Source organism: Sorex araneus, chromosome 3 (genome assembly GCF_027595985.1).
Source record: "Sorex araneus isolate mSorAra2 chromosome 3, mSorAra2.pri, whole genome shotgun sequence".
Lineage (NCBI taxonomy): Eukaryota > Metazoa > Chordata > Mammalia > Eulipotyphla > Soricidae > Sorex > Sorex araneus.
In genome coordinates, this window is record NC_073304.1 from 201,578,426 (window position 1) to 201,604,218 (window position 25,793).

General features: G+C 41.2%; 1 protein-coding gene across 1 annotated transcript; it reads left to right on the forward strand.

Annotated features, from left to right (window-relative positions):
* Nucleotides 1-1,587: 1,587 nt before the first annotated feature.
* DDX52 (DExD-box helicase 52) lies at nt 1,588-24,554 on the forward strand. The gene is made up of 15 exons (XM_055131414.1): nt 1,588-1,717; nt 3,065-3,257; nt 5,696-5,826; nt 8,332-8,517; nt 8,728-8,871; nt 9,812-9,923; nt 10,928-11,000; nt 11,598-11,801; nt 12,081-12,171; nt 15,437-15,559; nt 16,702-16,852; nt 17,177-17,252; nt 19,100-19,171; nt 20,805-20,897; nt 23,899-24,554. The coding sequence occupies exons 1-15, from the start codon at nt 1,631-1,633 to the stop codon at nt 23,987-23,989; spliced, it is 1,827 nt and encodes a 608-aa protein (XP_054987389.1). The 5' UTR covers nt 1,588-1,630; the 3' UTR covers nt 23,990-24,554.
* Nucleotides 24,555-25,793: the final 1,239 nt, after the last annotated feature.

Genomic DNA, 25,793 nt, shown 5'->3' on the forward strand with positions numbered 1-25,793 from the left:
CCCACATACACATCTGTGGAATGCAGGCAGAAACTGGAGAAAACCCATATGGGTAATGGGTTTTGGCATTGGTCCTAACTTGCAACAGATTTTCCTTTTTAAATCAACATTCTAATAAAATTATGTGAAATGAAATGGTTATTTGCAGTAATGAATAATAGGCATATGATTCCTAAATTTCAAGCAGATATTATAATCCCATAATCTGTTTTACTTGTGAGGGATGGAAAAATGAGATAATCCAAGATGCTCAAATTATTAAATAATAATAGATTCAAATGTTAAGCCTTTCTGACACCCCAAATCTAGGCTCTTGCCTCTATACATACACCAGTAAGCACCTCGTGTGATCCTTGGAACAAACGTGCAAGTTAACCTTATCAAATGAATCTTTCTAGAACAGATAGGCCGACCTGGGTTCGAATCTCAGCATCCCATATGGTCCCCTGAGCACCGCCAGGAGTAATTCCTGAGTGCATGAGCCAGGAGTGACCCCTGCGCATCGCCAGGTGTGACCCAAAAAGCAAAAAAAAAAAAAAAAAAAAAATCAAAATAAGCCTAAAAAGCCTGAAAGCGGTTTCCCTGCCTTCTCCATCAATTACATTTGAAAAGTTTCCTTTTGAAAAGTATAAACAATGTATCTGTCCACCACTAAAACGTAAATTTCATTAAAAATAAGAACATATTTTCCTCCCTCCTGGTTTTGGGGTCACACCCGGTGGTGCACGGGGGTTACTCCTGGCTCTGCACTCAGGAATAAGTTTTAGCGGTGCTTGGGAGACCATATGGGGTGCCAGGGATTGAACCCTACCCTCTGTACGTTCGCTCCGGCCCCAAACGTACATGTTTGGGGAGGACAAATTTGGAATATTTTTGTTTACAAAGTTTCCATAAAAATTGAGGCGAATGTCCAGCATTAAACAAACCTTGAGGGGCTGGAGCGATAGCTCCGTGCACGCGGCCGACAAGCTTCTATCCCCAGCAGCCCATAGGGTGCCCTAAGCACCGCCAGGAGTAATTCCTGAGCGCAGATCCAGGAGTAACCCGAGCGTCGCTGGGTGTGCCCCCAAAAGGAATATATATATGTATATATACATATATATATACACATATATACACACATATATATGTGCATATATATATATATGCATCTACAGACCTTGACTTTTTTGTTGTTGATAGATTGCATGGTCCGCAGACAAATTCCTAGCATTATGGGGCGGACCCCTCTGTCATCCCTCCTCCCCAACCCCCCTACACACACACACACACACACACACACACACACACACACACACACACACACACACACACACACACAAATTCCTAGCATTATGGGGCGGACCCCTCTGTCATCCCTCCTCCCCAACCCCCCTACACACACACACACACACACACACATACACACAAACACACAAAAAGGGAAAGAAAAGGGGGGCGTGGGCGGGGGGGGGGTAAGAACCATAACACAATACAATACTCTAGCAGCTCACAGCCAGGCTCCACCCCCCGAGAGCTTTTTCCGCGACAGGCCCCGCCTCGACTTCCGGGGGAGGGGCGTCTGCGCAGGCGCTGTCAGGCGGGCGCCCTCCGCGCAGGCGCCGGAAGGACTGGTGCTTTCCGGGTAAAGATGGACGCTCACGATCTCTTCCGCCGCCTGGGCGCGGGCGCCAGGTTTGACGTGAGGCGCTTCTCTGCGGACGCGACCCGATTCCAGGTACGTTTGCGCCGAGGCTGAAGCCCCCGGCAGGTAGCTGGGTGGGAGCTGGCGCAGCTTGGCGGGGTGACCGGCGTTCCGAACGTGTCCCCGGAGCGTCGCGAGGCGTGGTCCGGGTCCCGGCGGCGCTTGTGCACGGTTCCCCGCGTCGCGTTCCCAGGAGTTCCTCCCCGGCCCTGGGCACGCTCGGCCGGCTTGGCGTCTGCGACAGTTGCCCCGTCCCACCCTCCCACGACCGTTTATTCCAGGCACCGTTGCAATACTTTGAGAAGTCTTCTTCCCACCCCGCTTTAGGAGCGGGGGAAGGAATTTTGACAACCGGAACCCCCTCATCCCCCCGCCAGATAGAGGGAACCGATCCTTGTTGCTGTCGTCTTTTTCCACACCGGGCATGTGCTTCGTTTAGCGGGCGGGGACTGTTTCCTTTTTCTTGGATACAGGCGTGCGTCCTGCGTGTTAGGTAACGGAATGAGACGCGCGGTTCAGAAGGGGGAGCAGGAAAGAGAGGAGGAAGTCCGGGCCCGGTGGTCTAAAGATTTTTAATATGACCCCTGCAGCCGGCGAGAGAGATGTGTTTCTTCGTTTTCCCATCGGCGGCATGTTGTATATTGGTCCAGAGTTCGACGGGCCGGGGAGGAGCTCGCGGACCAGGTGGAGGAATCTCGTGTGGTCCCCCCGGGCCACCTCCAGAATCACCGCCACTACTCCCAGCCCGGCGTGGGGAGTAACAACCCCTGGGCATCGCTAGCTGTGGTCCCCAAACGAAAGAATTTGAAATCTGAACCCAGATTGTTTGGTTGCAAAGCCAGGAGCTGCTAGCTACCATGGTTTTGAGACTACATCGAATTAATGAGCCTCCTAATGCCCTGATTTTCTCATTTGTGGTACTTCTGTTTACCTCGCAGGGTTGTTGGAAGGATGGGGTCACTTAATGGGTATACATATGCTTAGAGGGTTTGGAGAAATAGTACAGCTGGTAAGGAAGGTGCTTGTCTTACATTGCCAGGTTCAGTCCCTGGCATCCCATGTGATCCCGATTCCTGAGCATCACTGGATGTGGCCCCCAAACCAAAAAACAAATAAATATAGTTAGAAATCCGCCTGAAGATATATTTATGTGTACAATATAGATGTGAACGTCTGCTGGTGCTGATAAGCATGTATGTGTTCGTTCTATTATTATATTGAGCTCAGGAAGGATGCCTTTGTGGATTCCATTTTTTTTCAGCTTTGTTAGCTACAACCAATGTTTGGTGAAAGAATGAGATGGGAAATTACTGTCCATACTATCAGTTCTGCTTGGATGAGAGCAGTACCTGTCAATAGACATAAATTTTGTGGTCTCAGGTAGGAAAACGGAAATGCGACTTTGATTCATCGGAGGTGCTTCAGAGACTGGACTTTTTTGGAAACAAGAAGTCCGTCCCAAGCGAGAATGGCGCATCAGCAATTTTTCAAGAGCCCCAAGATGAAGAGAAAAGAGAAGAGTGCCTTACTGAAAGGAAGCAGAACAAGAGAAAGAGGAAGAGATTGGCTTCAGGTTCGCGCTTGATTTGTTTCCTTCTGTTAAATCTTTTCATTTTTATTTATTACTCAGACATTTAGGATGTTAGCTGTGTATTTATTAGCATGTTATGTTTACAGATGTTTTCTAGTTTGTCACATGTCATTTGTTTCATCATTTTTTTTCTTATTTATTTGTTAACTTTGTCTTGGCTTTTGGACATCTGACTGTTCTCAGGTCTTACTCCTGGCTCAATACTCAGAGATAACTCCTCACATGGTTGGGGACCACAGGTATTGTCTGGGATAAAGGGTGCTGGCTGCAAGACCAGAGTCTTAACCTCTGTCTCTTCACCTCCAAGCTCCTCTGAAACTTATTTTTCCTAAAGTTTCAGGGCCAAAGAGAGAATCTAGGGGTTAAGTCAGGTGCTTCAGAGACTGGACTTTTTGGGAAACAAGAAACAGTCCCAAGTAAGAACGATGCATCAGCAATTCAACAATGGCACATTAACAATTCTGACATTAAGCCCCCCTCAGCCCCTCTAGGAGTGATCCCTGTGTGTAGATTCAGGAGTAGATTCAGGAGTAAGCCCTGAGCACTGCTGGATGTGGGCCCCCCCAAACAAAATTGTGCTGGTATTACTGGAAAAACAAAGTAGGCTTGATTATACAGTGGTGACAATTCTGTGGTGAAGTGTGATACCAGAATTTGCTTCTCTTCCAGTTTTTAAAACACACTACTTTTCAGTTACCAGTGAAATTACAAGGTTACTCAGAATTGGGTTTCAGGCACACAATGTTTTAATACCAATTCCTCCACCAGTGTCCACTTCCTCCCCCAATTCCCTGCCACCATTAACCCCATTTGCCTCCCACCTACCAGTCTGCTTCTATGAGTGTGTGTGTTTGTGTGTGTGTGTACAGATATATATATATATATATAATATTTGCTCTGTGGTTTACAGTACTATTGCTGGTAGGGTTTTATGTATAACACTTTACCATCTTTCAGCACCACCTCCTCCTCCTGGTTAACCTTCTCTCTGCCATAGATTGTCCCCTCCCCTCCCTCTCCTATCCTCCAGCACCCTCAAATGTCATGAATACCAGTTTTAATGATCTTTGTTTCTATTGTCTGTGGGTACTTGTTATTCCACCTTTATGTTTCTCTATATCCCAGTATATTAGAGAGATCATTCTGTGTTGTTTTCTCTCCTTCTGACTAAATTCACTCAGCATCGTACTCTCTAGATGGAGGGATCCATGTAGCAGCACACTTTTCTTATGGCTAAGTAATATTCCATTATGTTGCTTTATCCCATTGTCTATTCTCAGACACTTGGGTTGTTTTTAGAAAAATGGGGAGAAGAGATGAAGAGAAACTTCCTCAAAGAAGAAATACAATTTTGGCCAAATGCACGTAAAAAAAAATGCTTGGCATCACTAATCATCAGGGAGATTACAAATCAAAACAACATGGATCATCTCACATCACAGAGACTGGTGCACATCAAAAACAACAAGAACAACCAGTGCTTGTGTGGATGTGGGGAGAAAGGAACTCTCATTCACTACTGGTTGAAATGTTGACTGGTACAGCCTTTCTGGAAAACAATATGCACATTCCTAAAAAATCTAGGAATTGAGCTTCTCAGCAACTCTGCTTCTCGGAATATACTCTAAGGACCCTAAAACAAAAAGCAGAAAATACGTTTGCACCCCTAAGTTCCTTGCAGCACTATCTATTCCAACTTTTATACCTCCTATTTTATTCTATGGACTGGAGCGATAGCACAGTGGGTAGGGTGTTTGCCTTGCACGTGGCTGATCCGGGTTCGATTCCTTTGTCCCTCTCGGAGAACCCGGCAAACTACCGAGTATCCCGCCCGCACAGCAGAGCCTGGCAAGCTACCATGGCATATTTGATATGCCAAAAACAGTAACAAATCTCGCAATGGAGACATTACTGGTGCTCGCTCCAGCAAATTGATGAACAACGGGAGAACAGTGCTACAGTGCTACAATGTTCTTTGAGGTGCATCAACTCTTGTGTTTTCTATTGGGGTGAGGGGCCACAACTGTATGGTTTTCAGGGCTTAATCCCAGCTCTGTGCTCAGGGGGTCATGTGGTGCAGGGATTAATTGGGGCCTCCATGTTTTGTTGGGGGATTATATTTTGACCCTAGTGCACTTAGCATGCTCTCGTCTTGTTGAACTATACTTCCAATGCCTGTATGTTTTGTGTGTGTTGTGCTCTGTCCGTTTGCTGTACTTAAGAATGTTGCATTTAAAATCTTATTTTGTTTTTGTTTTTTGGGCCACACCTGTCCGCCCAGGGATCACTCCTGGCAGTCTGCAGGATCAAATGGGGCGCCAGGGATAGAACTTGAATTGGTGCCAGGCAAACACCTTCCCTATGTATTATCTCTCCAGCCACGTACTTAAAACTTTTTTTCATTTAAAAATATATTTTAGAAACAATTACTCAAGAAGAAGGTTCTACAATACAGTGGATGTCATCTGTGGAAGCAAAGATTGAGGATAAAAAAATTAAAAAAGAAGGTAAACTAACTTCAGGAAAGTTGGAACATCTCAGAAAAGAAAAGGTTAGAAATTTTTCATTTAATTCCTTGTTTTTGTCATTGTTGGTGGTTCTTTGGCCACACCCAGCAGTGCTCAAGACTTACTCTGGCCTCTGCACACAGGGATCACTACCAGTGGGGCTCGGGGGACCAAATGTGGCACTGGGAATAGAAACCAGATTGGTTATGTGCAACGCAAGCACCCTACCTGCTGTTAATATCTCTCTGACCCCTTAATTGTTTTTTTTTCCCCACTTTTGCTTCCACAGTGGTGCCGCATTTAGAGGCTCTTTCAGGTCAGGGGAATGAAACCCATCATTGTTACTGTATTTGGCATATGAATACACCATGAGGAGCTCGCCAGGCTTTCCCCCATGCAAGCAGTGAACTCTCGGTAGCTTGCCAGGCTCTCCAAGAGGGAGAACTAGGCTATCAGATGTCACGCAGCCACATTGCAGTTGCACCCTTCCAGGAGCTTGGTTTTATAGTCTCTGGATGCTGGCCACCATTGATGAGATTACACAGCACCAGGGGCAGTTTCTGGGTGTGACTGCCTACCTACTGGAAAATGGGGAATCTGGGTGGAAGAGGCCCAGTCCTGATCCAAGCAGCCTTGGAGATCTTGGTCCCAAGTCCCGCACACCTGGGTTCCTCTGCTGGTTCCTTCATGTGTGAGGCTTGTCCAAACATTTATACATTTATACATGTCATAAATGTCCATATACATATAATATGGTTGTCCAAGGACTTTCAGTTCTTTTTCACAAATTGATCAGATTGAAAACTTTAAAGTAAACAAATTTAAAGTTTAAAATTCTTTAAGGGGCCAGAGCAATAATATAGTGGGTAGGGCATTTGCCTTGCACGCTGCCAACTCGGGTTCAATCCCTGGCATCCCATATTGTTCCCTAAGCATCTCCAGGAGTAATATCTGAATGCAGAGCCAGAGTAACCCCTGAGCATTGCTGGATGTGACCCAAAAAGCAAAATAAAATAAAATTCTTTAAGAAAAAGTATGCGTTATTCTTAATTTGGTCAGTTTTCAAGGCTGATTTGTGTTTAAGATGGTGTTTTCTTGGGGGATGCAGAGAGATCTTCGGGTTGGAATGCATGTTGTGTGTATAGGAGTCCTAAGTTTGGTCCCTGGCACTCTGTTGTCCCTTGAGCTCTGTAGGAAACAAAGCCTCAAGCCAGGAGTAGCTCCTGAGCATTTTTGTGATGCTTATTTATTTATTTATTTAAAAAAATAAAGTTTATTTTGTGATTTTGGGTTAAAACCCAGTGAGCACAATTTGCCTCCGGGCCATCTTAGCGGACCAACAGCCTTGGCCCAGAGACTCCCAATTGAATCCCAAAATGGATTAGTGCCATACAGAGATGTCTCTGGAACCCAGCCGTTTACAATTTGGAAATTTACATTTACAATCATGGCTGTGTGAGCTCTCATGATATTCAGAACGATCAATCACTGTCACTGTCATCCCGTTGCTCTCGATTTGCTCAAGCGGGCACTAGTAACGTCTCCATCATGAGACTTCTTGTTACTCTTTTTGGCATATTGAATATGCCACAGGTAGCTTGCCAGGCTCTGCTATGTGGGCAAGATACTCTCGGTATCTCAGGGGGCAGAGGAATCAAACCCAGGTCGGCTGCGTACAAGGCGAACGCCCTACCCGCTGCACTATTGTCCCTGCCTATGTGGCAGATGATTTTCACTTTACTCTCTCTTTACTTTGATTACATTCAATTTTCAACAGAAAACCCACTATTATTATTTGGAGTTTCTCCCCCAACAATCAGACCTGTCGAAATGCCATCATTAGAACATGTGTTTTTCTATTGCTTATAACAAAATGAGCAATAGAAAATAAATTATCTAGCATCTGCCCCAGGCAGGTAGACTTGAATTAGTGGTGGGAAATTTCGAGCAAAACATAATGCCCCTAAATTAGAGAGAATATTGGGGAAATTGTCTGCCATAGAGGCAGGGTGAGGACTGGGATGTGGGTGGTGGGAAATGTGCACTGGTGGAGGGATGGGTGTTCCATCATTGTATGGCTGAATCTCAAATATATATATATATGTATATATGTATATATATATATATATATATAGCTTTGTAACTATCTCACGGTGATACAATTTAAAAAAAAGTAATGTGGAGTTTATGCCCATTTCAATCAGCTTAATCAATGGCTGAACAAATAGCAGTACTCCTACATTATTAAAAAAAAAAACCACAAAAACTCGGTGCGCATCAGTGAGGTTCTTGACTTGGATAGCTGAGCCATAGCACTGTACCTTAAATTTCTTTCTTCTTTTTTGCGGGGGAGGGAGACTGAGGTGGAGGCAGGTATACCCTCAGTGCTCAGGGCCTATTTTTGGCTCTGTGCTCAGGGGTTATTTCTGGCAGGACCTGGGGCACCGTATGTGATACCAGGATTGAACACAGGTTGACCACATGTAAGTCCCCTACTTGCTGTACTATCTCTCCAGCCCCTCATGGCTAACCTTTTACTTCATTTTCAGATAAACTTCTTCCGGAATAAACACAAAATTCATGTACAAGGAACTGATCTGCCTGACCCAATTGCTACATTTCAGCAACTTGATCAGGAATATAAAATCAATTCTCGACTCCTTCAGAATATTCTCGATGCAGGCTTTCAGTCACCTACACCAATCCAGATGCAGGCTATTCCAGTTATGCTCCATGTGAGTATGTAGGTCTAAAATGCCTCTAATTGTCCTTCTTTCATCATTTGTTTATTCCTTTCACTCTCTTTTAAATCTTCCTATTTTATGTGACCTATTGGAATTCTTTAAAGGGCCCCTCTCATAAGTCTATGCTTTCATGAATTTGTCTTGACCACTACAGCTACAGTTTTAAATTCTTTCCCTTGTACTTAATGTGCTTGGTTTTAGGGTCGAGAACTTCTGGCTTCTGCTCCCACTGGATCTGGAAAGACCTTGGCTTTTAGCATACCTATTTTAATGCAGCTGAAACAACCAGCAAATAAAGGCTTCAGAGCCCTAATTATCTCTCCAACACGAGAACTTGCCACTCAGGTATGACTTGCACTTTAAAAGAGGATGTGTTTGCTGTTTGTTTGCTTTGGTCATCTTTTATTTTTTTAAATAATTTTAAGTTTCTTTAATTTACAATACTATTAACTTTTTGAGATGGCCATCTTATTTGAGAATGATTAAAAAGGTTTTAGAAAGGGAAGGGTAAGGTCCACATTCTTTTCATGGTTAATATTATTCATTTTATTTTATTTATTTATTTTTTCTTTTTGGGTCACACCCGGCGATGCACAGGGGTTACTCCTGGCTCGTGCACTCAGGAATTACTCTTGGTGGTACTCAGGGGATCATATGGGATGCTGGTAATAGAACCCGGGTTGGCCACGTGCTAGGCAAATGCCCTACCCTCTATGCTGTCGCTCCAGCCCCTATGGTTAATATTATTTATATGACACATTGCTCTGTATCTTACTGCAAATGGACAAGTTCCTTTTACCTTGATAATTGTCTAAATGTGGCTTTAGCATTTTGTACTTTTTGCTAAGTGCTCCTAGATCCTGGAAGTTAAAAGAATATGTCATGTAGCCCATCTCTAAAATTAATTTTTCTCATCTAGGGAAAAATGAAACATCTGTTTTTGAGATAGTACAATGATATAACAATCTACTCCACCCTCCCTATGTACTTAAAAGAAAATTCATGCCCAGAATGGAACAGCTTTGTAAAAATATTCTTAAAGACGTGTAGCATATAGATTTTAATCTCTTAGTTTACTAGACATGAAGTTTACTAGAAATGATTGAATTTAGTTGATCATTGAAGTCTGAAATGCTGAGATTCCAGGTTAATGTAAAGATTATTGCCAGTCTAAATTCAGATAATCAGGATTGGAGATATATTTATTTTGTTAATAGTGTATAAGAGACTATGAATCTTAACCAAGTATTTTAGTAGCTAATGTTTCAGACATCTTCCCTTTTAGATTCACCGAGAGCTGGTAAAAATCTCTGAGGGAACAGGATTTAGGATACACATGATCCACAAAGCAGCAGTGGCAGCCAAGAAATTTGGCCCCAAATCTTCTAAGAAATTTGGTAAGAGATTCACGCTTGAAATACAGAAAGCATGTAAGATATTTGAAAATCACTGCATTCCAAGTTCTTAAAGTGTAGCTGTGCATGTAATTAATTTGACTTTCAGGGACGCTAAGAGCAGATCTTCTCTTCACAGGCCCCCAGTAGTTGTTTAAGTGCAGCATATACCAGGGCCTCTCAACCAGAGGCGATGCTGCCTTCTACCATCACCTCATCGTTCACCCCAAGAATGTTCTGCAGTATATGGTGACATTTAAAGTTGTTGCCACTGATAAGAGATACTACTAATTTATAGTGGATAGAGACAGTGATGCTGTTAACGTGAAACTAAAACTTAGGACATAGTAATTTGGACTTTGGTGGACTTTTAAAAGTACAGGTAGGACTGGGGAGATAAGTCAAAGAGTGGAATACATGCTTTGCAAATGTGAGGCTCAGGTTTGATCCCTGGCACTGCATGGTCCCTGAGCACTGCCAGAAAAAGCCCCTGAGCAATTGCTAGGTATGGCCCCAGAACAATCATGTTTATGGGCTTATTCATAAGAATTACTAATAAGTTGGTGTTTCTTCAAGTATAAAATTCTTTTTAGAAGAGTTAGCTTCTTACAAGGGAAGAAGATTGTAATATTTATATTACCAGTATAATGATAGGTTTAGATTTTGGACCAGTTATAATGATAGGTTTAGGTGTTGGAACTTTCCTTTTAAATAGGAAAGATCCAGTTATCACTGGGATGTTTTGGAATTCGTAGGAAATCAGAAGAAAGTATCAGTTGTCAGATTCTTTTAACAACCAGCAGTCTGTCATCAAAGTTTTACTTCAAGGCCTAGGAAATGGTGTATTTTCTCATTTCAAATTAATTATTATTGGTGAAATAAGTCACTCAGTATAACACTTCCTCTCGATGTCTCAGGTTATTTATTAGCAGATTTGGGGGATTAAATCCCTGGTTTAAGAGGGTGAAGTCTGGTTATTGCTATTTGTACTGTTTGTTTTTCTACAGATATTCTTGTGACTACTCCAAATCGACTGATCTACTTACTGAAGCAAGATCCCCCAGGAATAGACTTAACAAGGTACAGATAATATTGTCGTGTCTTTTATGTGTGCTTTTCATTTAGTGATTATGTCTTGTCCTCAGTTGTTTATACAATGCCCTCTGGGGCTTGTTCTCTGCCAGCTTCAGTAAGTGCTGGTGCTGAAAATGGTTTTTCATTGAAACGAGTAGAAAGCAATTATCTGGTCTGGGAAAGAGTTACAGCTTCTGGAGCATCCCATATGGTCAGGTGTGTGCCACCAGAAGCGATTCCTGAGTACAAATATAGGAGTAACCCCTGAGTATTGCAAGTGTGTCCCAAAAAGACAAAGATCTGATAAACAGTGCATCATGCACCTAGACTTTTGCACATCTTTGAACAGTCATGGTTGATGAAGTTCATACAATTTATATGAAACTTGGTTGTTGTTTAATGGAATTTCATAACTTTGAGGCTAATGGAATAGAGCTTTGTTTCTTATTTTTACCTTTTCCTACTTTATTTGGTATAAGTAGAAATAGTGTCGTGATTGACTTCTGATAGAAATAGTTTCCTGATTGACTTCTTCGTGTATGCCCAATTAATGAAATGTGGATCTTTCAGTTTAATACCCACACATTTTTTGTTATTTCTTAGTGTTGAATGGCTGGTGGTAGATGAGTCAGACAAGCTGTTTGAAGATGGCAAAACTGGATTCAGAGAACAGCTGGCTTCCATTTTCCTGGCCTGTACATCCCACAAGGTCAAAAGAGCTATGTTCAGTGCAACTTTTGCATATGATGTCGAACAGTGGTGCAAACTCAATCTGGACAGTGTCATTTCTGTATCTATTGGAGCAAGGTAATAGTTCTTCTGCATTATCCACTGGTGTGTGTGTGTGTGTGTGTGTGTGTGTGTGTGTGTGTGTGTGTGTGTGTGTACACAACAAGCTATTGAGAGTATCCCACCCCCACAGCAGAGCTTGGCAGTCTACCAGGCATATTCGATATGCCAAAAACAGTAACAACAAGTCTCAAAATGGAGACGTTACTGATGCCCACTCGAGCAAATTGATGAGCAACAGGATGACAGTGATACAGTGATACGATTAATAACAAGTTTTTATTTCTTTCTCCTCAGGAATTCTGCAGTAGAGACTGTAGAACAAGAACTTCTTTTTGTTGGGTCTGAAACTGGGAAACTTCTTGCAATGAGGGAACTTGTTAAAAAGGTACATTTGGCTAACATTCTTGAACGTTTATGAAGTTTACCTAAGCTTGTGTTACTGGTGGAGAGTGAGCACTGTTTCTGTATCATATTTAGTAATCCAGTGTAAAATCTTACAAGACACATTGAGCCAAACAATGTACCAAGTGCAGAGCCATTTAGAATATGTTACCAGCACAGGGTATGCTAGGAAAAGGTTTACCTGAAGAACTGAGCCTCCTTCTTTTATATCTATATCCTATGCCTAGAGATACAGATACTCTTAATACATGCTCCCTTCTTCTTCCCATTCATTACTCCTCTGGTTTCCTGTGGAATTGGAGCATTATAGAAATGTAGGTCATTAAGCAAAGTTCTTCTTTTGTTGTTTCAGTATGTATTGAATAGAGCTATCGATAAAAATTCATGATGGGGGGCTGGAGTGATAGCTCAGCGGGTAGGGCGTTTGCCTTGCACGTGGCCGACCCGGGTTCGAGTCCCAGCATCCCATATGGTCTCCTGAGCTCAGCCATGGGTTGATTCCTGAGTGCAGAGCCAGGAGTGACCCCTGTGCATCGCCAGGTGTGACCCAAAAAAGCAAAAAAAAAAAAAAAAATTCATGATGGGGGTCTAGAGCAATAGGACAGCAGGTAGGGCAGTTTTGCATATGATCAACCTGGTCTTGATCCTCTGCCTCCCATATGAGCATCATCAGGAGTAATTCCTTAGTACAAAGGCAAGAATAACCCATGAGCATCACCAAGAGTGGCCCCAAAACAAAAAATGATGAAAAAGTTCCTGCCATACAGGAAGCTGGGGTGGGAAGGGAAGTAGACACTGGTAAAGGGACGGGTATTGGAATATTGTATGCCTGAAATTCAATCATAAATAACTTTGTAATTAATTCACGGTGATTCAGTATTTGAAAAATATTAAAGAACTTAATGATGAGGAGCCGGGAGATTGCTTAAGTACTGAAGGGCATATCTGACATGTGGAGAAACTGTTCAATTCCTGGCACCGCTGGAAATGGCCCTAGTGACCTCTAGCTCCGCTGTACTAATGCAGCACCAAGGCTAGTATCATTAGGAATAGCTCCAGCCTCCTGAGCACTGCTTAGGATATCCTTCTGACCCCCCCAAAAAGTGAGGGGTGAGGGCAGGGGTTAATAGATATGAATCCTGGGACTCAGTGGTAGAGTACTTGTCTTGCATATTTGACACTCTGGATTTGATTCCCAGCACAGCAAAAGAGAAACAAAAGGAATAGAAATCCCACGTCCTCCGCCTTGAATTTAGTTTTTTGGAGGATGAGTTAAATATGTGTACTGGATTTATGTGTACTGGATTTATGATCAGGTATCACAGAAGGCTCTGGAGTGTTTTGATTCTACATCCAGAGAGTGGGTGGGACTACCTTGATGAGTTGAATTGATTGGGAAAAGCCTTACAGAAAAAATACAGTTTGTCTGAGTCTTAAAGGATTTTAGGATCGAAAAGGTAGAGAGGAAACTAGGGAGCAGATAGCCATGTATGTGTGAGGCCCTGAGTTCTGTCCCTGGCAGCCTCACCCCCAAGACTCTCACCCTCAGTACCACTGGGTGTGACCCTGCTGGCACCCAAATACCCTTGGGCCTGTGAGCACAAAGCTTACACCCCTGGGCCCAGCATTGACAGGAGTCACTTTGGCTCCCTCCACCTTACACTTCTACCTCCAGCTCTTCTGAATATGGCCTCTATAAAAGGAAGTTAAGAGATAGTGATAAAAACCAGAAGAGCATCTGGGGTGAAGTTTAAGATTCAGGGGTGAACAAGTGCGTTTGATTAATGAACAGGTTACCTAAGGTGAAAGCCTTATGTTGAGAATTAAAGAACAGGTTGGACAGAACCATTTGTCAGACTGAAAGAAACCACTATTGTAGCACTGTGGTCCCATTGTTCATCGATTTGCTCGAGTGGGCATCAGTAACGTCTCCATTGTGAGACTTGTTACTGTTTTTGGCATATTGAATACACCACAAGGTAGTTTGCCAGGTTCTGCCGTGCGGGCGGGATATTCTTGGTCGCTTGCCGGGCTCTCCTATAGGGATGGAGGAATTGAACCCAGGTCAGCCGCATACAAGGCAAATGCCCTTACTATGTGTTATGTTGCTCAATATATATATATATAAAGAATGTGGCCACCTATGGTTTTTATTTTTGGTGTTTGGGGGCCACATCAAACTATCTGAATTGGAAACCTTCCTCTAAATAAAATAACCTCTTGACTTCATAGTTTTCACATCTGTAAAATTGGAATGATAATAATCTACCTCATAGAATTGTTTTAGGATTAGTACTTTTCATCTAATACAAAAAAAACATTTAGCATTTGGCATGTAAGTGCCGATGTGTTTGTTTTGTTAATAGTCTTAAGTGGAAAAGAGAAAAAAGAAATCTGGAGCCAGAGAGACAGTAGAGACAGTACAGGAACAGGGGCTTACATGCATGGGACAGCAGCCCTGGCTCCATCCCTACCACCACTGATGGTCCCTGAACACCACCAGTGCCACTCCTGACCTGGAGCCAGGGACGCCTCTGACAACCATAAAGTGGTTCCAAAACTAAGGAAGGAGAGAGAAAGCAAGCTGGGTGGGGGGTGGAATTAATGATTTGTAAAAATCATCTGCTTAGAGCTGACAGATGATACATGAAATTTTATTTACTAGATATATTGAAAGAATTAAAAGACAAGGACTAAACTTTGGAGGCAGTAGAGGGACTTAACACAGTTACAATAACTGAGTTAAAAGATAGTATTCTACATTTAGTAGAATAAAAATGTTCTGAGGCACAAAAACCAGAAGATTATTTTAAGTAACAAGTATCTGCCCTAGAAAGATAAAGTATTCAGGGGCTAGAGAGATTGTACAGCAGGGAGGATGCTTGCCTTGCACATGGCCAATCCTTGTTCAATCCCTGGCATTATACGGTCCCCTGTGCCCCACCAGGAGTGATCTCTGAGTACAGAGCTGGGATCAGCTCTGAGCATCACCAGGTGTGACCCCAAAACAGTAAGAAAGGAATGAAAGTAGACAGAACCTGGAGTTGGCATATAGGAAATCACAGTTCCTGTCAAGTAGAGAATGGATGGTGGGAAGATGAAGGCAAATTTAGACCCGGGTCTGAAAATTGGGAGGAGGAAAATATGCCGAATTGAATTTGGTTTTTAAAAAACTAAAATCATGAAAATAGTGCAATTGTGTTCTTGATTATAGGGTGCTACATTGATGTTTTTTGCCTTTCTTTCAGGGTTTCAATCCACCTGTTCTTGTTTTTGTTCAGTCCATTGAAAGGGCAAAGGAACTTTTTCATGAACTCATATATGAGGGTATTAATGTGGATGTTATTCATGCAGACAGAACTCAACAACAGGTAAAATCAAATGTAGCACTGTAGCACTGTCGTCCCATTGTTCATCGATTTGCTTGAGCGGGCACTAGTAACATCTCCGTTGTGAGACTTATTACTGTTTTTGGCATGTTGAATACGCCACCGGTAGTTTGCCAGGCTCTGCCATTCGGGCGGGATACTCTCGATAGCTTGCCGGGCTCTCCAAGAGGAACAGGAATTGAACCCAGGTCGGCTGTATGCAATGCAAACGCCCTACCTGCTGTGCAATCAATCCAGTCCAAAATCAAATGTCACTGTCACTGTCATCCCATTGCTCATCGATTTGCTCTAGTGGGCACCAGTAATGTCTCCATTATGAGACTTGTTGTTACTGTTTTTGGCATATCGAATACGCCACAGGTAGCTTGCCAGGCTCTGCTGTGCGGGCAGGATACTCTTGAGTAGCTTGCCAGACTCTCCAGGAGGGACGGAGGAATTGAACCCGGGTCAGCCGCATTCAAGGAAAATGCCCTACCCGTTGTGCTATCGCTCCAGTCCAAAATCAAATGTATACTTTTAAAATAAGATTTTAATTACAAAAAATTTTAAAGGCCCCTCTCCATGTTCAGACGAGCCTCATGCATGAAGGAACCGGCAGAGGAACCCAGGTGTGTGGGACCCGGGGCTGAGATCTCCAAGCCTGCTCAGTTAGGGACTGGGCCTCTTCTACTCAGATCATTTTCCAGTAGCTAGTGACTACACCCAGAAACTGCCCCCAGCACCATGTAATACCATCAACAGCCAACATCCAGAGACTATAAAAGCTCCCAGAAGGGATATCTTATAGCTTGGTTCTCCCTCTCGGAGAACCTGGCAAGCTCCCTGTGGCGTATTGATATGCCAAAACCAGTAACAATGATGGGTCTCATTCCCCTGGCCCTGAAAGAGCCTCCAATGTGGCACTGTTGGGAAGGATGAGTAAAGCAAGGCTTCTAAAATCTCAGGGCTAGGACGAATGGAGACATTACTGAGACCACTCGATAAAATCGACAATCAACAGGATGGTGATGGTGATGATGATCATGATCATGATCATGATAAAGATAAAGTATATGAAGCATTTCTTTTTAACTCCTAGAATGGCCCTAAAACATTTAATGATAAAAATGTGTTCTTTTAACCAGAGAGATAACACAGTCCAGAGCTTCAGAGCTGGAAAAATCTGGGTTCTTATTTGTACAGCCTTGCTAGCCAGAGGGATTGATTTTAAAGGTGTGAACTTGGTCATCAACTATGATTTTCCAACCAGTTCAGTGGAATATATTCACAGGATAGGTGAGTTGTCTCTGCTCTTTGCCTCTGCTAAGCCCCTATTAACCTAGCTTCTTAGTTCCTTTCTGTTCTCCCAAAGATACTGTTTTTAGTGCTGTGAAAAGTTCAATTACTTTTGAAACCAGAGAGATAGTACAGAAAGTAAGGCATTTGCCTTGCATGAGTCTGATTTGGCTGTGACCCTGATTAGATCTGCAGCAAGTATAATTCCCCAAGTACCACTGGTATGGCTCAACTCACCCCTACCCCAAAATTCAGTTTTATGGGTGACTATTGAAGGTCCTATGCTCTCTCAAAAGTGTATTTTGGTGGTCTGATTTCTCTTAGGTCGAACTGGAAGAGCTGGGCATAAAGGAAAAGCTGTTACATTTTTTACTGAAGATGATAAACCGTTATTAAGAAGGTAAATTAGAAAAAAAAAGCTTAATCTTAATTTTAAGTTGGCATGGTTATTTTACATATGTGTATATTATTACATATGTATCTATATAAACTGATAATTATGAAGTAACCAAATTCTTACATGGTATTAGTCAATGAGAATTTAGCCAGGATAGAAAGGCAGGTGATCACAGGGCTTTTTATTTTCCAGCCACTGTGCTGAGGGGGTGAGACAGGGAGACACACACATACACGTACTCACTTGATGGTGGTACCCACATACTTGGATTATGGGGCTTCCTTTTTCCTTCTCTCTGATGTTATATGCTCTCTCTTTCACTCTTTGTCTTTTGTGGTACTCACGCTTGTCTTTTGGTGCTTACCAGTGCTGAAGTGACCAAACTGGTTGTGCTTGCTGGGATTTTTTGGTGGTGCTCAGACACATACTTGCTGGGGGCTGGGGGAGTTACAAAGGAGTCATAGTTTAGTTGCAGTGTTCTGGACATCCATGCTCCATTATGACAACTGGGGTCCCAAGCAAAGGGCCAGGGACTGTCCTTATTAGCTTACATGTATGGCATTGGGATTGAATTTTTGGGGTCATGCAGGGCATGTATAGAGGAGTGTACTCCAATAGCCCCTAGATCCTCTTGAGCAGTTTAAGGTTAACCTCTGGGTCTGGAAAGATAGAACATGGGTTAAGGCTTGGCTTGCATGTGACCAACCTGGATTTGATCCCCAGCACTGCATGTGGTACCCTAAACACTTCAGGAGTAATTAATGAACAAAGACAGGTGTGTCCCCAACCATCCCCTCACCCTCTCCCTCAAAAAAGTTAACTCCCAAGGGTTTTGGGTTCAATCAAAGTTATTTCTTCCATTTCTCTCAGAGGCAGATGGCGTTCTATATTGAATCCCAGGAAAAACTGTTCAGATGTTACACAGTCCAGCTCATGATATACTTTTAGAATTTTGGGTCTAAATTTAAGTCCTCCTCATAGATTTTAACATAATTGAAATTTGAGTTTTGTGCTTTGATTTATCAGTTTTCATAAAGATACAGATTTGTGCTTTCTAGTTGGGCTCAATCAGCCTTGGTTACCCCATGAGCAGACTTACCCAAGTGCAGGTATAGAGGAGTACATTCCAATAGCCTCTCTTCACCAGAGGTCTGCTATACAAACCTGATGACCCTGATATCAGTATACCCAGGCATCTAGGTTTTCCATGTGGGAAATGGCAGCAGTGTCATTTACTACAAAGGATCATCATGAGAATTGAGTAACTCTACATGAACTGCTTAAAATAAGGCCACGCCTATAGTAAGCAGATGTCTTTTTAATAAATTTAAGTATGAATCTGTTTCCATCAATGTCTCATCCTTGGGCTAAGTAACTTTTGAGAGCTTGATGAATGTTGAGTAGAAGTAGTTGCTACCTATAATTATTCATCAAGGACCAGAGCAATAGTACAGCTTGTAGGGAGTTAGGCTTGCATGTAGCCAAACCAGGTTTGATCCCCACATTAGAGCCCTACCAAGAGTGAATCTAAAGTGCAGAGCTAAAAAAAAAAATAAAGTGCAGAGCCTGAAGGAAGCCGTAACACTGCTGAGTATGGCCCAAAAAACAAAAATAAAATTATTTATAACTACATAAAATTATTCATAAATTTGATGATTTATTCAAAATTAATCTAACAGAGGTTTTAGTATATAATTCTTTCTTGTCCTCTGTGATCACTTCTGGTGGCAGTTGATAGTATATCAAAACACTTGGCTAGGTTTGTTTGTGCTTTATTTTTTCTTATTTAGAGGGTCTAAATAAACATCTGTTGATATTATGCAAATTTACGTTTATGGGTGTATTTTCAGTGTTGCCAATGTTATACAGCAGGCCGGATGTCCAGTACCAGAATACATCAAAGGTTTCCAGAAACTGTTAAGGTACAATCTTAATTTTTCCTGGAACTTTGCTATTTGCATTTACTTTCCTGGTTTCTTGCACATTATAGTTCCGATACTATTACTACTACTTTACAACATCTTTAAGATAAAATGAATCTATTAAATGTCAGTGGATATTATGTTATTTCCTCACCAGTTTTTTCTTATTTGAAAATATAAGTATTTGGATTTTTGAGGGGGGGTGCTGGTTTTGCTTTTTGGGTCACACCCAGAAGTGCTGAGTCTGTTCCCAGCTCTGTATTTCAGTGTTATTCCCAGCTGTGTTGAGGACTGACCCCGGGCCTCTAGCATGCAAAGCATATGCTCAACCATTTAATTATCTCTCTGTTGAGTATTCAGGGATTTTTTTTTTTAATTAAAGCATCTAGAACAGGTGAAGTTGCTCAGAGTTTATTTTACTTTAATAAAACAAAAACAGTTAACTAGGCAAAATCAACTCTAATGCTTGTTGGTATGGGATCTAAGGTTGACACAGATATTTTAATCAGAGCTTTTTAAAAAACATACTGAAAGTGGATTGGGGGAGGAGCTGGAGAGGGAGGGAGAGACTGATGAGTGGTTACTCAAGGACAGTGGAGGAGGGTCTTTGTCATTTTGATGGCGGTAAAGGTACAGTAACTTTATACATCTAAAAGCATAAACATTAGGTACCATTGAACCATGGTACCTAAAGTACAGTAAAAATAACTTTTAGGGGTTGGAGGCATAGTACAGTGGGTAGGGTGTTCACTTTGCATCAGTTAACTTGGGTTCTATCCCTGGTATCCTGAACCTGCCAGGAGTGATCCCTGATTTCAGAGCCCAGGAATAGGCCCTGAGCACTGCTAGGTGTGGCCGCAAAACAAGTTAATATTGAATATAGGGGCTAGAGAGATACTTCAAAAGGTCAGGCACTTGCCATCCATGCTGCTGGCTCCAGTTCAGTTCCTGGCACCACTTTTGAAAGCCAAGAATGACCCCTGATCACTATTAGGTATGGTCCAAACTTCCCCCCAACGCCAAATACCAAAAAAGATATTTTTCATCTGGAGTCTGGAGCAATAATACAGCAGGTAGGGCACTTGCCTTGCATGCAGCCTACCTGGGCTCTATGATTGGTATCCCATTTAGTCCCCCAAACCTGCCAGGAGAAATTTCTGAGTGCAGAACCAAGTGTAACCCCTGAGCACCACCAGGTATGGCCCAAAACTTACCATCTCTCTTTGGTGATAAGTTTTGTTTTTGGGCCATACCTGGTGGTGCTCAGGGGTTACACTTGGTTACACTCTGAACATTATTTTGTAATCTACTGAAGTAGTTACAATATCACTATAAGTAAAAAATGCATTAATAACTGAATTTTGTGATCAAGTATCAACCTAGTTTTAGTTCTTTTAAATTATGTGGCACTTTGGGGGCTGGAGCGATAGTCCAGCGGGTAGGGCGTTTGCCTTGCACGCGGCCGACCCGGATTCGATCCCCGGCATCCCATATGGTCTCCCAAGCACTGCCAGGAGTAATTCCTGAGTGCAAAGCCAGGAGTAACCCCTGAGCATCACTGGGTGTGACCCAAAAAGCAAAAAAAAAAAAAAAAATTATGTGGCACTTAATGCTTTCCTCTTTTAACTTTCAGCAAACAAAAGAAAAAGATGATTAAGAAGCCATTGGAAAGGGCAAGCATTAGTACAACACCAAAATATTTCTTAGAAAAAGCTAAAGATAAACAGTAAGTATATGATTCAAATAAGTTATTGCTTGTTGTCCTATAGTAGTAAAAGGCATTATTTTTCCTCAGTCTCTATTTTTTAGAAATAGAATGCATAGAACTTCACTTCTTTGGGGGATATAGTAAAAGTAGTGGATTACCTTTGATTTGGAAACTTGGAGAACTATTATATTCTCTGTATATAATAGTCTGGCTTTTTGTTGTTGTTGTTGTTGTTTTTCAAGTATAATTTCAACTTACTTTGAATTAGAATTGCCTTGCACACCATCTTCACACTGCCTGTATTTGAACATACCTTGAGACACAATGGTTATGATTGTTAACACAGTTTAATCCTAAAGTATTATACCAGACTAGGAGTTTATATTATACAAATTGTATTGATTGTGTTACAGTTACTATGCTGTAAAGGAGTCATTCTTGAATGAATTTTGGGCAGGATTTCAATATAACCCTAAATTATTGCTGGAGCATATTGTAACACTTACGAAAAGTAACACGTGGATAAACTTGTAGCAGTTTGAGCAAGTTTATTAGAAATTTTTTAAGTTGCCCTTTTTGTGGTGTTATACACATGTGGATGCAGTGCAGTCTGTACCGACCACCCCGGAGCAGAGCTGCCAGACTCATGCTTGGCATCTGTGGAGGTGTGAACTTGTGACCTTACTCTTTGTGGAGGCTCTGTAAGGCCCTGCACTTTTTCTCTGCACCCTGGGAGAGTCTTAAAGCCTACAGCTTTTTTACCTAGCATAGAGTTCTATCTTGTTGCTCAGTGTTGCTCGAAGCACCATGTGTTGATAGGATATTGTTAATTATTTAAGAAAGATGATATTTTTTTATCAATTATTTAAGAAAGATGATATTATTCAAGCTTTACCTGTACTAGTAATATAAAATATATATGAAATAAAAGCCTTCACCTACATTCACCTAATAGACAAGTATTTATTGTTCTTACAGGTACTGCATAGTTGGATATGTGAACAAATATAAAATGAGACTTTTTTTCCCAAAATTATGCAAACATAAAAAAAATTAGAGAATAATTTTTAAATAAGATAGAAGTTTTCAGAGAAGAAACAACCATTGATGTGATTACTGAGATTTCAAGATGGCAGAACTATCTTTCAGGATAGGAGGACTTTGGGCATATAGAAGGAATAGGGTAGAATACCCTTCTTTTCTAAGGGGAACTAATCTTAGCCTAACATTTGGTGTTAACTATAGGAAGTAATATTCAGTTCACTGCATAGAGCATACAAAGTATCAAAAAGTGTCTCTTTTCTTAAATTTTATATAAAAATATTGGGATTTAACAAAGTTGACCATTATACAGTTGTTTCAAGCATTTAATGTTCCAACACCACCAGTGTAACCTTCCCTCCACCAGTATCCCCAGCTTCCCTCTCCATCCCAACCTGCCCCCTTAGGCACATAACGATCTTTATATTGCTTATTCCAGAAAAACTTTAAGAACTGGAAGATATGATCAGAAGATAAATCAGTAAGAGCCAATTAGTTATTACTTACGATTTTGACTTACAAAAAGGAAAATTAAAACCATTTAATATAATGTAATCTGATGCTTATGCTCATTGACATATATACATTTCCAACTCTGGGATCTAAAGTAAATTACCTTATATTTTATTTTAGATTTGGATTTCATTAAGGTAATAATCATTTCTCACCTGTACAAAAGAATCTCTTAAGTGAGTCTCATTAGTTTGATACTGGACATATTGAATGCAAGTTGACTTATAGGTCGATTATGAGGTATCTCTTAGAGTCTCAACTAATTAAACCAAATTGTCCAATAACAGAATTTGAAATTGAGGCAAGATTGGAATTTACAAAAATGGTTTTCTGGGGCTGGAGCGATAGCACAGTGGGTAGGGCGTTTGCCTGGCATGTAACCAGCTTGGGTTCAGGTTCTATTCCCAGTATCCCATATGGTCCTCCAAGCACTGCTAGGAGGAATTCCTGAGTGCAGAGCCAAGAGTAACCCCTGAGCATTGCTGGGTATGACCCAGAAAGCAAAAAAAAGAAAAAAAAGGTTTTCTTTGGTTTGACAAAATGCATTCTATCCAGGCATATGACCCCTCCACTCAAATGAGCCTAACCCTACCTAGAGCCTCAGCTCACACCTCTATACTGAAAACTCTTAAGTCCAGGTCTTCAGTCTCAGCTTCCCAGCTGAGTAATCAGCCTGTATCTGTATCCTGTTGCCTGGTGGACTGCAGCTCACCGTATTGTATAGAGGGAAAAATGGATTTGGAGCCAGAACAACTAGTTCTGATATGATCTAATTTTGGAACTTTGGACAAGTCACTTCACCACTCTAAGCATCTTTCCTTTTCTATAAATTGAAAATGACTGTGTAAATAATACCAACTCTAATTTAATCCTTAACCAACTCTACACTTAGAGTTGGTTAAGGATTAAATTATTTGGTACACATCTAAGGACTTTGACTTACTACACTACAGTTGAAAACATTGATTACATCCTCTTATATTCACTTAGTTGATAGCATTCATCATTCGCCAGAGTCTAAGCACACTAGGACACTGTCAGGACTTAGGTCTGACTTCTATTATTAATAGTGTGGTAGTGATGGGCAAGTCATTCAGCCACTGCCTCATTTTCTTCATCTGTAAAGTGAGGATATTAGTAAAATCCTTTTCATAATTTAGGAAATTTGCCTGGGTTAATACATATAAGTTTATAATAAAATACTTTCTTATTTGATGTAGTTGTTACTATTAAGGTAATATAAAGTTAGGTTCAGAATCTGTCTTTTTTACCATGTTATGATGTTTCTCTATTAAGTGATTGTGGTTTTTTAAAGGAGAGGCCATGTCTGATGTGTTTTTGTGTTTCTGGTACCTCGTGTGCATGATTATGTGATAGTTTTCAGTAAAGGTCTATCAAGCTGGTAATCTTTTGGAAGTACACACATCTAGAATTTCTGACTCATCTTTCTTTTTTCTTTTCACAGGAAAAAGCCCACTGATCAAAATAGCAAGAAGAGAGCTGTTGAAGATAAAAGTTTAAAAAAAGAAAAGACTTTTAAAAAAAGACAGAATTAGAAACCATTTTGTGTTTCTCACACAAATGATGGTTTCATGAAATTCTTCAAGTCTCATATTATCTGTACCAAACATTTGAAATCGACTACAAGAACATGGGACTGATGAAAAAAGATCCTAAACTATGAGTGCTTCATGTCAAATTTTGTTTGTAGGTGACTTTCAAATGATTATATGAATGGAAATAGCATTCATTGACATTTTTATGGCTTGAATAGAGAAAGATACTTCTTATAGAAGAACAAAATCTTATGCAAAGAAAAAATAACAGCACCCAATTGTGGTGAACTTTTAAGTGTTTTCCTTTAAAGTATGAAGGAAAGTGATAATATGCAATGTAGAGGCATCTGATTTCCAAATAAAGCCTTAAGGTTGAATATCCTTCCAACCACTTTTTTTTTTTAATGGACAGGAAGTTGCAAAGACTAACAAGTGAAAACTGCTGCTTGATTTATTGTTTCTCAATTTGTTAATAGCCTTTTATGGTATGAGCAGAGAGTTCTATGACTGTGTTCAAGGGCCATGAGAGTCTTAATTCTGTGGTCATTAAATATCCTTAGACCTCGTTTATGATGTTGCTTATATCTTAACCTCTCACAAGGCTGCAGCTACAGTATTATGATCAGCTTCTCCCCTTGTTCATTTTTCCACTGTTCTTCCCTGTCTCTTTCCATTGAAGACGACTTTGGTCAAAAACCAATGAATGTTTTATCCTGATAAGGAAGACTGTTCCTATTACTTGATACACCTTTGGCTTCATTCTTTTACAGCTTACCTTTCCCAAGACTTTATTTGTAAGCAGGTCCTTGCCCGTGGGTAAAGGAAAATGACCATACAGTGACAAAGACTTACTCTATGCAAATTTCCCACAGTGGCTGATTTTATGCAGAGTAATAAAAAATTGACTTCATACTTGTAAGGTGCTTAGAATGGCACCTGATGTGAATGCTGGTTATTAATATTGATAGACCTATAATAATGCAGCCCTAGTTTTCTTAAAAATATTTAAAATTTTCTCCACCAAATCAAAAACAAGTAAATAATTTTAAAACATTTCTCGTTCTCCTCACCATTCTGGCAGATGCAGTATCTAGAGACTGGCTCTGGGGAGTACATCCAGCAGAGGAACCCATGGTCTCAGCAGCCCTAGTCAAAAGTCAATCCCTTGGCAATAATGCAGTCTTTTCACCAACAACTCTCATTCTTGTTTTATTTTTTTTATTCTAGAGCCAGGATAGGTAGACTTTATCTTGAATATTTTGGAAGAGACTAAAGTGGTCCATCTTCAGAATTTATATACTAGAGTCAATTGCAAAAAAATAATAAGGGTGAGGAGATAGTACAGAGGATAAGGCTTGCATGCAACTGACCCAGGTTCAATCTCCAGCAATTTATATAGTTCCCTGAATACCACCAGGACTGATACCTGAGCGCAGAGCCAGGAGTAACCCCTGGCATTTCCAGATGTGGCCCAGAAACCCAAAATAAATAAGCACATGACTTATCTTTTTGTTTGCTCCTATCAACATAAAAAGGGCACAACTTAAGGGGTTGTACTGGGGCCACCCAGTTATTTGATGTTAAATAAATTCATTCCCAGAGCTTTTGGGACTTTTTTCCTTTATGAAATTGGAGATTACTATTTCAAAATTAACGTAGCATGGGGCCAGAGCAATATTAAAGTGGGTGAAGCGTTTGCCTTGCGTGCGGTCTACTCGGGTTCAATCTCTGGTATCCCATATGGCCCTCTGAGCACTACCAGGAGTAATTCCTGAGTGCAGAGCCAGGAGTAACATCTGAGCAT

What these genes read in the sequence shown, in the direction of transcription:
- DDX52 (XM_055131414.1), top strand. Translation starts at nt 1,631, where the DNA reads ATGGACGCTCACGATCTCTTCCGCCGCCTGGGCGCGGGCGCCAGGTTT. An exon ending in CAGACAGAACTCAACAACAG is followed by an intron (nt 15,560 to 16,701) that starts GTAAAATCAAAT and finishes TCTTTTAACCAG; the next exon opens with AGAGATAACACAGTCCAGAG. An exon ending in GGAATATATTCACAGGATAG is followed by an intron (nt 16,853 to 17,176) that starts GTGAGTTGTCTC and finishes GATTTCTCTTAG; the next exon opens with GTCGAACTGGAAGAGCTGGG.